This window comes from Calidris pugnax, unplaced genomic scaffold (assembly GCF_001431845.1).
Source record: "Calidris pugnax isolate Ruff unplaced genomic scaffold, ASM143184v1 scaffold95, whole genome shotgun sequence".
Taxonomy (NCBI): domain Eukaryota; kingdom Metazoa; phylum Chordata; class Aves; order Charadriiformes; family Scolopacidae; genus Calidris; species Calidris pugnax.
Genome location: NW_015090885.1, coordinates 6,849,938 through 6,864,367, shown reverse-complemented (window position 1 = coordinate 6,864,367; position 14,430 = coordinate 6,849,938). Strand labels below are relative to the sequence as shown.

General features: G+C 46.0%; 1 protein-coding gene across 1 annotated transcript in view; it reads right to left on the bottom strand.

The window, feature by feature from the left end:
- RCSD1 (RCSD domain containing 1) overlaps nucleotides 1–13,740 on the bottom strand; it is a 37,662-nt gene extending 23,922 nt beyond the window's left edge. The window contains exon 1 of the mRNA XM_014947429.1: nucleotides 13,568–13,740. Within this exon, the coding sequence (XP_014802915.1) occupies nucleotides 13,568–13,573 (6 nt within the window). The 5' untranslated portion in view covers nucleotides 13,574–13,740. The remainder of the gene's footprint in view (nucleotides 1–13,567) is intronic.
- Nucleotides 13,741–14,430: the final 690 nt, after the last annotated feature.

Sequence of the window (14,430 nt, the reverse complement as noted above, 5' to 3'; positions counted from 1 at the left end):
CTGAGAACAGAACGGGGATCCCAGGCTGTCTGCTTCCTGAGCAAGTGTCTTATCATGTCTGTCAAAGGCTGCCAAGAACGGTTTGATCGAGTGCCACCGTTACCAAAAGAGGCAAGGAACTGCAGCACCTGGTCTGTGCCGGGCAGCGTGCCTGCGCAGGGGCAGCACGTATGGAACCTCAGCCCGGCCCCTGCCAGACGGGAGCAGCTCTTGGCTCTGCCCTGCCTTCTGCAGGGTAAGGCATCTGGCTGCTCAGCCACGGCTTGCTGCCCGGAGAAGGAGGCAGCAGACCATTTAAAACGTAAATGAATTATTTTGTCTGTATGTATAGTGTTTTGGGGGTCCTTGACTGAGGTGACTGCAGAAACCTCCAGCAACACATGGGTGTCACCATTCCCTTTTCTGTAAGAAGTGATTTTTGTGAGATGCTTGATCCTGTTTGCTTGCATTCACCATGCTCAGAGTATTCTCCCAGGGAGAGGAGTAGAGAAGAGAGATGAGAATGTGGGGCAGGAGGAATGTAACAGGGAAATGCATAATTTCTAATGCCAACTTGGTCTGTGCAGCAGACCACCCATGGACAGGTCAGGTGGGGCAATTTCAGGCTTGTGCAGAAGCAGCATCCCTGGCAGTGATTGAATTTTAATGTCAAGCAAGCAGCTGCCTAGTGAGTTAAGGAACCAGCAAAGTCAGGCAATGCTTGCAAGGGGGTTTTCCAGACAGAAGATGTGGATTGCAGTGTTTCGGTTCTGCATTAGTCCTGTTGTTGATCTAGAACACAAGAACTTGCCCTCAGCTACTCAAAATCCAGGACAGAACTTTAGTCTGGGGTTCACAAGCTCCATCTTGACACTTAGTCCTCTGTGGCACACTGGTTCTTCACAACACACGTTTCTGAGGAAAGCTGCAGTGCGACGCCGAGCAGCCCAAGAAAACCTGTAGTAAGGGATCTGAGACCCACGGTCAGAGACTGTTGCACAGCTTCTCATGGTGGCATTCGTTTGGTGCTGTGCTCACAACAAAGGGATCATTAGCCCAGTCACAGCTCTGCATGAACATGCACCCAGATGGAGTATCTGCATTTCACCTCTGTATGTGTGAGAAGTAGCCATCTGGATTTTTTATGGTACAGGGGAGTTCGGGCACGTATTAACTGAGATGACCTGTTGCCTCAAAACTCTTCCTAAGCAATTTCTAAGGAAATCCAGCACCCATGCAGGACTGATTCCCTCCCAGTGAACTGATTTTTAATGGGATTTCAGTCTGGTTTCTAAAGATTTTTAGAAATTTCGTAATATCCAGCGTGATTATAAGGGTGTCTTAAAGACGCTTTGCTAGTGAGACAACAGATTTCACATCTCGGTCACATGCACCCCCTGTTTGTTCAGCTTACCCTGCCTGCCTGCAGCTGCGGGGCTGTACCCTAACAAGTAACCTGCGTGGGCTCAGCAAGCAGAGTCAGGCGACGGTTTCCCTCAACCACTAAGTCAACAATATAAGAGGAAGGAGAAGCTCAAAGATGTTCAAAGGAGTAACAATAGAACAACGGAAGTAAGATTTAGTGCCAGAAGACAGACTATTCAAAAGGAAAGGTCCAAAAGGTACCTGAAGGGTACCTGACTCCTATTGCAATGAGAAAATGGGAGGCTGGGATGAGAGGTAGGAAAGTGAAATAAAAGGCTGTTAATTACCAGTGAGGCGTGAGGCTATGTGGGGAAGAAGCTGTGCCATGTACATTAAGAAGGGATTGTGATCATCAAGATCACTATGTTTTTAAGATGCATGACAACATTTGCTTGCTTTGCTTGCAGAGGAAAGGGTAGGAGAGCTAAGTGGAGAGGCAAAAATCTACATTGCCAACCAGGCCAGTTCCCTACAGAAAGGGAGACTGGCTGAGAGAGCAGGAAAAACAGATAAGCCTTGTTAAGGAGTCCAATCAATTCAAGAAGAAATGACCTCCGCCTTTCCTGTAAAAGGGCCATGCGTATGTAATTGCCTCATTACAAGTCCCACACAGCTGCTTGCAGACAGGCCAAGCAGCCAACATGGAAATAATTTCAGGCAGCAGGAAAAGGCTTGTGGATAAAGCTGATATCTGGCTGAATGCGGCCATATCCAGCCACACAAGTGGAGAAATAATGAAAGGGGTGCAGAGGCTGTGCCCACACAAGCAGTATGCCAGCCTTTCTCTGGAGCAGCTCCTTGCAAGAGGGATTTTCTGTCACACGAAACAGCACCAACTTCAAAAACTCATCCGTGCTGGGTTTTAAGCCCAGACATATCATTCAGTGTTCTCCCTTCTGAGGCGTGCTAATGTCTCCATTCAGGACTTTGCCGTGATGAGGGCAAGACATGCCTTTTCAAAGGAGGCTGAGATATTTAAGGAAAAAAAAAAGAAATACGGTGAGATTCAAAAGCTGATAGTTTACTATGTGGCTAGTGCAGGTGGTGATGTATTTCAAACCATCTAAGCACTACCCAGCAGTACCCTGTACACTGCAAACTGGATCTGAGCCACTGGTAACCTTAAGCACGGAGATACAAAAGTGCGACTAGTTCAAGAAAGATCTCTGCAATCACTGAGTTTGACTACACTAGAAGACTAGATTAATATCCCCTCTCCCTTTATGAAGTCCTGGGAACTTAGTGTCCTGCTATTTCCTTTGAGTTAATATGTCTTTTATAAAAATATTGGCTGTATTTATCTGGAACAAACAGTTTCAAAAAGTTACTTTCCATGTTTTTTGCTCATTATAATGAGCATTTGGCCTTAAAAAAACAGTGTTGATGTTGCAGGGCTCTTCCTTTGCTCCAAGTGAACACCAGTGACACATCTGCAGTCTTTTTCCATCAAGTTTATTATAACTCTAAGTGTTTCTGGGGAAATATTTTGTGCCTCTAAAACATGAGTACTGCCAGTGAGCCAGAACGCTGCAGCAGATACACTGAGAATTCCTGTTACTCAAGATTATGAAAATTTGGATTGGGGTGCTGAAAGCAAGATCCCTTACTCTGAAATGCCCTGTTAAATACAGCTTTCAGCTCCTCTCTCAAAGAAGTTCGTGATGAAGGAGGCTAGTGGGCATTAACTTGGCATCAGGATTTCAGTGTCATCTGAGAGCCAATGCACCACTTTCCTAAATAATTGAAGATCCCTACTCTCTTTCAAGCAGCACCACTTTTCATTTCTCCAAAATTAAACCAGAGGAACACCTACACAGCTTTCACCTTAGTTCAGGAAACCTCTGGCTTTTCTGGTGTGTCAGATAGTCTTGTCATTAACCCCCCTCTATGTGATGGGAGCTCTCTAGTCAGAAGCGCTGTCTGCAAACTTGGATACAACCAGATATGAGCTACTGCAGATATCTAGAATAAAGATAATATATGTGAAAGACATGTACTAGAAAGAAATGGGTTATTTCTCAGAAATTACCCACTGAATAGGTAAATTGAGGAGGTTGTGTTGTTTTAGGAATCCTCAAACACTCCGGATGTGGAATAGCTTCTTTGGAGTCAAAGGCTGATCTCTACCCCTGGTAGAGTGATGCTGATGTCTTAATCTGCAGCTGACAACAGCTGTTACCAAGACGGCAGTCTGGCCAGACTGGAGCATATTGCTTCCCATGTGTCTCTAGCTGCTTGTACAACCAATGTCTGGGATTTGTCCTTGGGATACTCACACTACTAGGAAATGCCTCCATGGGTGGAGAAGTGAGATGGTAGTACTGGAGAAGAGCAGTGATGGCCACTGCGAGACACAGTCTACATACCTAATACGCTGTTTGCACCAGCTGCTTGTACAGAGCTCCATTCCTGGCCAGGGTTTTCCCCAGGATCCTTCTCAGCTTCCCAATGTTTCCCTCTGAGACATCTGTTTTTCTTAATGGTCTGGGAAGTATACACAGCCTGTCAACTTTCCCCAAATTAATTAATGCCTCTCTGTGTGTACTTCCAGGCCTTGTTCTAGGGAGCTCTCACCGCTCTAGAAGGATGAAGAGTGAGCTAATGGAGGGACAACCGGCGAAACATCCCAGGCTGCCCACAGGGAGAGGGGGAAGTAATGCAGTCTGTGGGGCAAGTGCATCCCATCTCCTGTGAGCCCAGTCTCCTCGACTAAGGCACCGGGCAGAGAGATGGCCAGGAGGGCTGGGCGTGCACACACAGTATTTGAGATTGGGGAATAAAACACATGAGCTGTGGTTATCTGATACAGGCCTCTGAGATGAACGGCTTTCCCTTGGTTAAAACATGCCTTGCAGAAAAACATTATTTTAAACCACCGGAATCGTGGTGTTACTTTAAGCCACTCGCATAGCCCTGTAGCTCTAGACACGACGCCAAGGTTGCACCCTGCCCTCACCCACAGACACGGAGATGCTCAGGCAGCTGTTATGAAGGAAACGGCTGAACAAATGGAACAGTCCCTGTAGTAGGAAAGGCCCCAGCCTGATAAACCACCTTTACCTGCTCTTCAGTTTAGCTTCCCCCTTGCTTGCCTCATGTTGGGTGAGGATAAAAGCCCTGCTTTTAGCAGAAGTCTGGAGTAAGACGGACTTCAATGGAACGAGGCTCAGATGCAAGATGCCTCAGGTGGGACGAGGAAGGGACCGCTCTTGAACTGACAGTGGTTAAAGAGGATGCACTTTGAGCAGGTGCATGTGCAGTCTGTGTTAATTATCTAATCTGAAGCTATTCAGAAGGTCAAATTCGAAACTAAAGTCACTGAACTGTCACGGAAGGGACACAGAGAATGTGAGGAGCAGGGACAATTCAAAATACTTCAGTTAAATGCTTTAAGTAGACTGTGATACCTCCTCATTTAAACTCAACACTAGTCTAGCTGTAGCAGTACGGTGATTCAAGGCCTCTTCATTTATCATGCTGGGAACAGAAAATCAGAAGGGTAAATGAACCTACACAGAGCTCCCAACTGCTGCAGCTTCCAGGACTCATCAGTTAGGACTGTGCTATCTTTATAACACATTGCTATTAAATTAGGTCTTCACTGGATACAGGCAGGTCAAAGAAGGAGGTTCATACTTATCTGAGGAATTTAGTCTGAAAAGATAGGCAGATATGGAGTGGAGGAAAGTGGCAGTAAGCACTCAGCTAGCAGCCAGCTTGAGGTGTGAATGCTAAGCTATACCCACGGAGATGTCTTTTTAGCTGGACTGTGGAGGGCTCAGTGGCCCCAGCAGCACTGAGGATCCGGGTCTGCGAGGCTGCTTTCTCAGCAGCTGCCTTCCCTTCGGCTCCATCCGGAGTCTCCAGTTTTCAAAACCCCTGAAAACCAGGCTCTGCACTGGGCAAACAAATCCAGGCAGATGTAATTTACAGGTATGTTTGAAAATGCTTGCCTGAACTTTCAGCCTGGTCTGGATCAGCTCTCATGATGCATTAGGAACTTAGTGATTTCCATATGCAAATGACTCTACTACATACCCTGAGGAAAACACACACAAGTAATTCTTGAGCTGCAGTTTAGCCTTTGACATGGATTTTTTTCAGTGATCTTAGGAAGATAATTATCTCTGTTTCTGAGTTAACCTGCTTATAAAATTATCTCAACAACTCTGTAAAGGAGAAACCCAATGTTTGCAAGAGCTTTGAAGTACCCCACCAACTGCAGTGCTCTATTTCTTTTTCCTGATGGCTGATTGAAATCCTTACATGTTCTTTCTGTGGCAAGAAGGGGGACTAAGTTCCTTCAACCTTAGGCACAGTTTCTCCAGTTTAAGGCTGAGCCACCGGAACCAGGTGTCCAGGAAGCATGGGCTCAGTGCCTGCTCACCACTGGCTCAGCGAGTAAATCAGCACTAGGAAGCTCTGGCCAGCATGTCACTGAACTCATGGACTTTAAAACAAAAAGAGAAGAAAAATTATATTCAACTTACAAGAGAATGATCCAGCAATTTTTGAGTTGCAAAGCAGAGGCAGAAGTAAAGTATGACTGTCATTACTTGTTAGCTTTCCTGTCCCACGGGCTACAAAAAGAAAAGGCTTCCCCTTTGAGAATCTCCAGACTAAACTGGTGCCTGGTACAAAGGTTTGAAGAGTTGCTGTAGATGATGCAGGCTTCAGTTTGCTGGATCTGAGAGTGAAGCTGCAGCTGGGGGATGGACCCTCTGAGACTGGACCTTGAGCATCATACTCCTGAGCAAAGCCCTGGAGGGCCTGGCACGGAGAGCGTCGCTGTGGGTCACCCACATCAGGTGCTTGAGGTCAGAACTGAGAGTAGCGTGAGATGCAGTGCCCAGGGCAGGAGGCTGGGGTGGGCAGGCAGAGTCAAGGAAGGCGAGTCCTGTGCTCAGTGCACGCTCAGAGCATACAAAGGAGAAGGGGAGAGGCTGAGAAGAAATCCCTGTGTGGCTGTGGGCAAAGGCTTCTTGAGCTCTACTTGATCTTATGTGAGATTAGAACTCCTGATATGAGTGGAAAAGACAACTTTGCACTGAGCTCAGAGATGAAAGAGAAGGTGCTAAGACTGTTTTCTTTCTGTATGAGTGACCTGTTTGACTTGTTACCTTTATGTCTCCTGTTACCTCATGCTCCAGGGTGTTCAGCAATCCATCCCTTTTCTTCCACTCTGTCCCCTTTACAGACACCTGCTGTCTAGAAGACCAGTGTGCATGCCTGAATTTGTTTGCATGGGCAGCCCTTCTGCCTCTGACTGGGAACGAATACCTTGAAACTGGGAATGAAAACACTGGGTTTTCATGAGGGGACAGCATTGACAACTCTCCGTGCTTTGTAAAGACTAAGTGGGGAACCAACTCATATTGTGCATATTTCACAAGTTAAACACATGCTCGCTGCAAGGGCCCAAGGGGTGAAATTCCTAGGAAACCTGGCACACAAGCCCAAGTGTGTGTATATGAAAACAGGACCTGTTTCATCTGAACTTACATCAGGGAAACATGGCACTCAGCAGAAAGGTATTTCAAGATGATTGACTTGAATAACCCATGATTGCTGTTGCAGTACAGTTTTAAAGGATAAAGAAACCCATTCTTGAAACAGGAAAAAAGAATACAAAGAAAATTGGTTTTGTGTTTTACACAGGCAATAAAAGAACAGTTCCCAGACTTTTGCAGATACGATGCCAATTTATTTTGACCTAAGTTTCCCATAGGCAGAAGTCTGCAGGTCTTGAACAATGTAGTGTAGCAGGAAGGAATCATAAACACTTTTACAGCCTGATACTGAATAGCCACTAGCTTCTGCTGGCAGCCCCACATGTGGAAGCATTGCAGAAACTGTATGGTCCTGCCTCTCTGGTGGCCCTATCAATAGTATGGCTTGAATGCAATAGAAGATCACTCCTGCCGTTATCTTTGTAATGCTCTGTCCAGTCTATTTTTGAATCTCTCACGGGAAAGAGGTTTCCACTACATTTGCTTTCCGCTACACTACTCCAAACCCTGCTAGACCTCACTGCTAGAAGTCCTTCCTGCTTTTTGGTAAGAATACATCTTTCCTTTAATTTGATCTCATTATTCCCAAGTGTAATGCTTTTCTGATGCACTGACTAATTCTGTTTTCTCTATGTTATAAGTTTTAGACTACTGTCCTCTGTCTCACTGTAAAGCCATACTGACTGGTTTAACTCCATTCTTCTGAGTCAGCTCTCCCTCTCCCTTGAATTTTTGTGTCTTTCTCTGAACAACAAGTCATTAGTCTGCATCCTTTAAATACCAAGGTTTTCCAAACTACACGCATTAATTCTGTGTGCTTGAAAAGCTGTGATCTATGTGAGCAATAAATTTTCTTGCCTTAAGAAGCAGCAGGTAGCTTGGTTCAGCGATAGAGCATGAGGGAAAGGTATATTTTGTGAAGTGCTTCAAGATGCTCAGAAAAGCACCACTGCACGTCATAGCTTCCAACTTGTACAAAAGCCCAATCTGAGCTCCAGCCCAATCATGCTGAGGGCATGCATTTGAGAAGCCTGAGATGAACAGCAGCTTTGTCGAAGCTGGTTGTGGTAAATCAATATCCTTTGCAGATTAGCCACTCGTCATCCACACTGACCAAAACACTGTGTGCATCTTGTTACAAAGGGTAAACAGGTTTATTTGTATAAGGACATTTACCACCTTGCTGCCTGTTGTGTGGGTTTTCAGCTCTTTTAAAATTTCATGCTGAAGAACAAAAGAAAAAGGGCATGCATCTATACCCACTTCCAATCCAGCAAGTGAAGTCTGGGTCTTTGCTGTTAGCAAGTGATGTGCTTGTATCTGACAAGATTATGGTCTGATGTCTTTTTTTCTCTTTAACAGATGAAAACTTCATTTGGCCCTAATGGGGCAGATAAGCCTCATCCCTGTGAGTACATTACTGGGGCCCATACACTGACAATATCATAAAGATATGCCTCAGGCTTGATGTTAATGTAAAAGCCTTTCTAGCATAAGACTTGTAGCTGGATACGTTGTGGCTTGGATGAAGTGAAACTTAAATCCGTGCCTAGGCAAGACTCCATAAGAACTAAGTGCCCCATGCCTCTGACAATAACTAGATGTGAAGCAGCTGTGCAGTGAGTGTGTAGTAATACCTTCTCCTCACACAACAGATCCCCTGCCTCTAGACCAAATTAATTCTTATGCATGCCATGTTGCAAACTGCTAAAGGCATATAATTGTCGCAAGCTGTGTCTCTGCAGTATTACAGCACCTACAGGTAGCAAGAAGGCTTCACCAATAAATTAGACAGATCCTCCAAACAGGTTCTTTTGCTGCTGAGTTCAGCTGCCACCTCAGATCCCAAACTCAAGCTGCAGAGTTGCTGTTTTAGGAAAAGGAGCATCCACCTCTCTCCAACTGTTAACCAACCACTTGGAAACAGGAAAACCACCCCTAGTTTGTATGGGCTTGGTCATTTCCATGACAAAAACCAGCAGAGTTTCCTAGCAGCACCTGATGTTTTCCCCTGTTCCTCAGATAAGCAGATCCTGGGAATGTATGAAAGAAGGTATGCATAATATGCTGCTCGACACTAACATGTCCTGCCAATCGGACTGCGGAATATAGGGGAAAAAAAGCTTTTCCAAAATGATATCACCATGACCTGGCATACTCAGACACCCAAAGGTTAAAATGGGGAGTGAGGGAGAAGAGGGGTTCAGAAGAACCATCCCTTCTCCAGTGACACGGGAAAAGCTTTAATTCATTAAACCATTTACTCTGGGGTCTCTGCTAAGTACAAGTAATGGTCACAGAACCACTCATGGGGTTCAGTTTTGTTCCTTTCTGTCCTTCAAGATGGGGACTTCATCCAGTTGCTGGGATGTGGAAGTCTGGCAAACCTGATCCTTTCCAGCTCTGCTGCAGAGGTGCTATTTACTGTCAGGCAGGTCCTAAATCTGCCCAGACCTGAGGAGTAAAATGGGGTCATATGGTACCTCCCCTGGTATATTTAAATACTTTTCCCTTTATCTACTCAGACACTCTGTGGGAATGTGTCATTTTGATGAGTTTGGGAGGAAACAATGAAAACAAGAGTATTTGAGGTTAAAATGCTCTGTTAAGCAAAAAGAAAAAAGAAGAGTGGAAAAGGAATGTTTTAACTTTTGGAACGAAAACCAAGCAGCAGAGCTTCCTGAGAAAGGGAAATTGTTTCCTGGCAGAGCTAACCATGGCGTAATGCCTGTACTTAATCTTGGCTCCACAGCTGCAAGGGTGGGCAGAGACCTCGTACAGCCCAGCTCACCTCTAAGTGGCTTAACTGTCTGGTGGCTCTGAGGACCATAATGGTTACAAATTTCAGCCCCCTTGTCTGCACAGTACCAAGTCCCCTTTCCACCATGCACCCACTTGAGTCTTCTTGGGTGACATATACCCCCATATCAGCCTAAGGGTGGTATACCCTCAGTGCAGTTTTCCTAGCGACAGGGTAAGTGCCTCTGCTAAGATAGTTTGGGCAAGGGCATCATTCCCCATGGCTCCTGGAAGGATTCGGCAACTGGGATACTACTCCTGGAAATGTGCTCAGTTGCAATGTCTGCCTGACCACAGCAGTGGTGGCTTCTGACCTCTCCCGTTGAGGGAGAGGACGTGTTTGAGCCCTCAAAGGTTTCTGCAGACTCCCACTGAGAAGAGAAACAGAGGACACAGAGGAATTTTCTCCACGTTGTTCTGCTGCTCGCTAGAGGAGTGGGGCAGGACCCAGGGCCCCTGTGTGGTATCCTCACTTGACACAGGAGGGAGCCTTACTGAAAAGGCTCCCCATCACTCCCCAAGTGTCCCAGGACATTTGGTGGTGTAGGGAGAGCACAGGGCCTGGGACTGAAGCCATGTCCAGCAGGTTTCCCAGAAGGGAAGTGGCTAAGCGAGCAGAGAACTGGTCTCAGCCCTGGAAAAGCTCTCCTTCTCCTACGCCAGTGTCGCAGCAGGCAAAATAAAGATCTAGCAGGGGCTAGCTGTAGAAAAGAGACATGGGAACAGAGATGTCACAGAGAGAAAGTAAATCTCTTTGTAGGCACAAAGAAGAGGAGAGCCTTCCCAAAATAAACCTGGTTGATGCACCGTCACAGCATAGGGAACCCATTGCACTGTAGGGAGCCTCCAAAGTGAAACTCAGTCTTTGATTGCTTCCCCTTGTTGTGCAAGCAAAGTTCAAATGTCTCCATGCTCCCAAGCTCCTACAGAGAGGCTGGGAAGAGGAATGCCATGACTGCTGTTGAATATGGGCTGCAGAAAGCCACAAGCACTTTCAGCAGATGCCTTAACCCACTACATCTTCAGGAAAATTTGGTACAGCTATGGGAATTAGACAGCTGGGACCAACTCTGAAGGTGTAAGCTAACAAAGCAGCACAATGATTTCTGATCCTTTTTATACCATGAGCACAAAGAATGTTTATGGCTGCTTTTTTGTAAGTGGCTTAGCTTTCATCAGTGTCAGCTTTACACATATTTGATATAAACTCCTCATATTAACATATAAGCTTCATGATTTCAAGTTCCTTTCATCAGTTTTAACACTGGAAAGAAAACTGATTCTCAAATCTACCTTACATCAAGGAGTTGATCCTCACAAAAAAACCCTAAAACCCTGAAGATGAGCAGGCTCACAAAATTACATGAATTGCAAGAACGGGGTTTTGCTGTCTTTTTCACCCTTTTTGAGATCTTAAATGGTTACAGTTACTGCTTTCAATGTGGCATGTTCCTGACAGCAAAATGGATAAGACTGTAGGTGCTTGCCCCTAAGCAGCAGCAAAACCACAGTAGCCACTGTAAGAAAGCAATCCCAACCATCTCCCTTCTGTGGGTGTTTCAAAAATAGGGTCTCCCTGCCAGAGACATGATGGAAATCAGCTGGCTAGGTCAGCCTTCTGCCCTTTTTCCCCTAATACTAGTAAGCCTCATGTATCCCAGTAGAACAAAGATCTTGCCAGTTACGCCAGCAGGAAAGCACAGAGCAGCTCTGCCTGCCACTGATGAAACAAATGGAGAAATGACAGAACTTTTCGTTCCTGTTGCACAGGACCGTTAAATCTGTTTTTTTAAAGCAAAAGACTGTAGCATGTCTCTGCTCAAGCTGCTTGTGAAAAGCTCTCAGGAAGAAAAAGAGCAGAGAACTCAAGTCTTTGCTCTTAGCTCTATTTTGGTCTAGTATCATCCTACCTTTGGGACATTAACCACCTTTTTGGAGGGTTGGGGCAGGAAGAGCTCTCTTAAAAAATGTCTTGGGAGTTGAGATGTTTTAAAAATAAGAATACATTCAGCAAACTCCACATGATCAGAAAACAAAGTAATATAGAGAAAGAGTGGGAAATAAAGGTAAAGGAACAGAATTGAGAGCCAGGAAGTCTTAGGTGAAATACTTCAGAGAAGCTTCCTGACCGTTAGACCTGCTGTATGTGTCACATGTGCCTCCCAGAAGGAAATGGCAGGTCTGTCCCTTCCTATTCTGAAACACTGCTGCAACAGACAACAGAAAATACTCAAGGGGTGCAGTCCTCTGTGTGTGGAGAGGAAAGGGGGTGGGGGAGAGTGTCCTCAACGTGATGAAATATCTGCTTCAGCCCTAAGTCAGTCTTCGCTCTCTTTGTGGCTTAACGTGCACAGTAAATTACAACAAATTAAGAGTTCAACTCCCCTTCCCTTCTGAGACATCAGAGGATACTATATAGCAAAAAAGAATAAAAAAAGCCTTAACAGTTACTGATCCGGGCTCTGTCAAACCTAAAAAGCCTTATAAAGCTGTATATTTGTCATACCACGTAGTCTGTGCTGAGCTGATTTGATCACTGCTTGGTCCTTCTCCACAGCAAAATCTGTTAAGTTAGTTTGTTGAGGCCCTTTCTTGTGATGAAGATGCCTGATCTTTACCCTCGCCTGTAAAGGGCAGGCCAGCACAATTAACAAGGACTGCGATGTTAGCACCTGGGCATCATCAAAACTGCCCAGCTGAGCCACGTGCTGGAAATCTTCAAAGAAAAGCTGGAGAGGTGCCTCAAGCACACAGTTCCCTGCCTTTGTTGCGTGTCCCCTGCTGTTGGGGCTACACCAACACAGACAAGGCTTCTCTGGGAAGATAATATAAAGTGTTTAGTAAGATCTGTGTTTAGCTGAGAGAAATACCAAAAGTCCTCTTTCGTCATTTGAGGTTTTGCCAATGTTGTAATTGCCTTTCTATCTCCCGTAATTGCCTTTCTATCTCCCGTGCCCCTCCTAAAAATAAATATTGTTTTCCTCTGCCACTTAAAAAAAACTGAAAAGCTAGCGACTCCGGGCTGACATGAGGGAAGCAAGCAGCATTGCTCCTGTTTCATATGAATGGGAAAAGATGCAAAATGAGGTGAACTGCCTCAACTGTAACACCCAAGAAGGTGTTACACAGGAGAAGGCTTGAACTTAAATACCAGGAAAGGCTGACTCCTGCTTCTACACTCCTGTCCACCAGCCGTGTGCCCACCCAGAGAGAAGAGCTTCAACTCTCCTGTGGCACAGGACACACAGCATGGAGAAAGGTGCAGGAAACCCTCCAGGGATGTGCCATTTACCTCGCTGAAGCAACAGTTCTTGGGTCCTCTTTCCTGAACCCAAATGCTCTATCGATAATGAAAGCGAGATCACACAATCCACGTGGAAACGGGGTACACACTGCTCAGGGTCTAAATCCCAGCTGATGCTGCTGCATGGGTTGGGGAGGAATCAGCCCCAAGGAGCCTGCTAATCCTGTACAGTTTGTTCACTTCTCCTTATGTCCTCATTTTTACTGAATTTTTAAAACCTCTTTCAAAATGATACCTTTTAAAACGTAACTCTCTATCCCACCTCAGAGACTTAGAAAAATAAATAGCAGTCCTTCCTCGTTCCCCTGTCACAGATGTAATTTCTCCCCATACCGTCCCCCTACTTTCTAAATCTGGACTAAAACGCGCAAAATATTCTGAGGTGCATAGCAGGGGCTTGCCGGGGGAGGTGGGGGAGTGGAAGACACGTAGCTGAACCTCTGCGAAAAGATAGTTTGAGCTGCCTTTAGTGAGAAATTGCCTTGCAAGGTGGAGCTAATGCAGATCGAGGAGCCAGTCACAAGCTAGTGGAAATAAAAGTTTTCTTTACCTCCATGTCGTGCTAGAGAGAGGTGTCCTCGGGGCAGTCTTGCTTCCCCACCCCTTTCCCTCTTATCTGTGGGAAAACTTCAGCCGAGCCAGGGCAAAGCCGCGCCGCTGTGGAGGGTATGTAATATTCGAGCTCCTGCTCAGCTTGAAAACTGAGAGAGCCCGGCGAGTGGCCCTGCACTACGAACAAGGAAGAAGGGCGGGTGGGTGAGAGGAAGGGAGGGAGGGGAGAGGAGGGGGAGGCAAGGCAATCAGGGTTTAAATTTAGACACAAATCTAAACAGATACTGTCCTTCCCGGAGCGCTGGGCTCATGAGACAACAAGCAACAAACTCTGCTGCTGCGCCCAAACTTGGGGAACACCACATGTGCATTTTGTCCCTTCCTTTCTATCTCCCCTTCTTATTTTCTATCACCTTATCTTCATTTCCCCCACCCTGTTTTGCCTCTATTTCTCTCCATTGCTTGCAGCTGCTCCCTTGGTGTCTCTGCCTGGATCTCTCCCCTGTCCACGCTTACCTCACCAAGCCTGCAGAGTCTCTTACTTGTTGTTTATTTGTGAGGAGGACGTTTTTTTCATCTAACTGCAGCTTCCCTTCCCTTTTCCTTCACGCTGTGATGTGTCTTTAGAGTAGTTAGAGAGGCAGAAGAGGAGCAGAGTGAGGGTGATTATTGCGTTTGAACAGAATTTCGTGTTCGGTGTCCTGGTGCGTGGCTGGGACTCCCAGGGATGAGAGCAGTATCAGCAGCACCGTGCTGCTGGGTGATGCCCCAAGGAGAGATCAGGGCTGCGCTGCAAAGGGCACTGTACTAACGTGGGCACAAGCAGAGGGTCCCCATGTAAGGTGTCACTGGCTAGCTGCA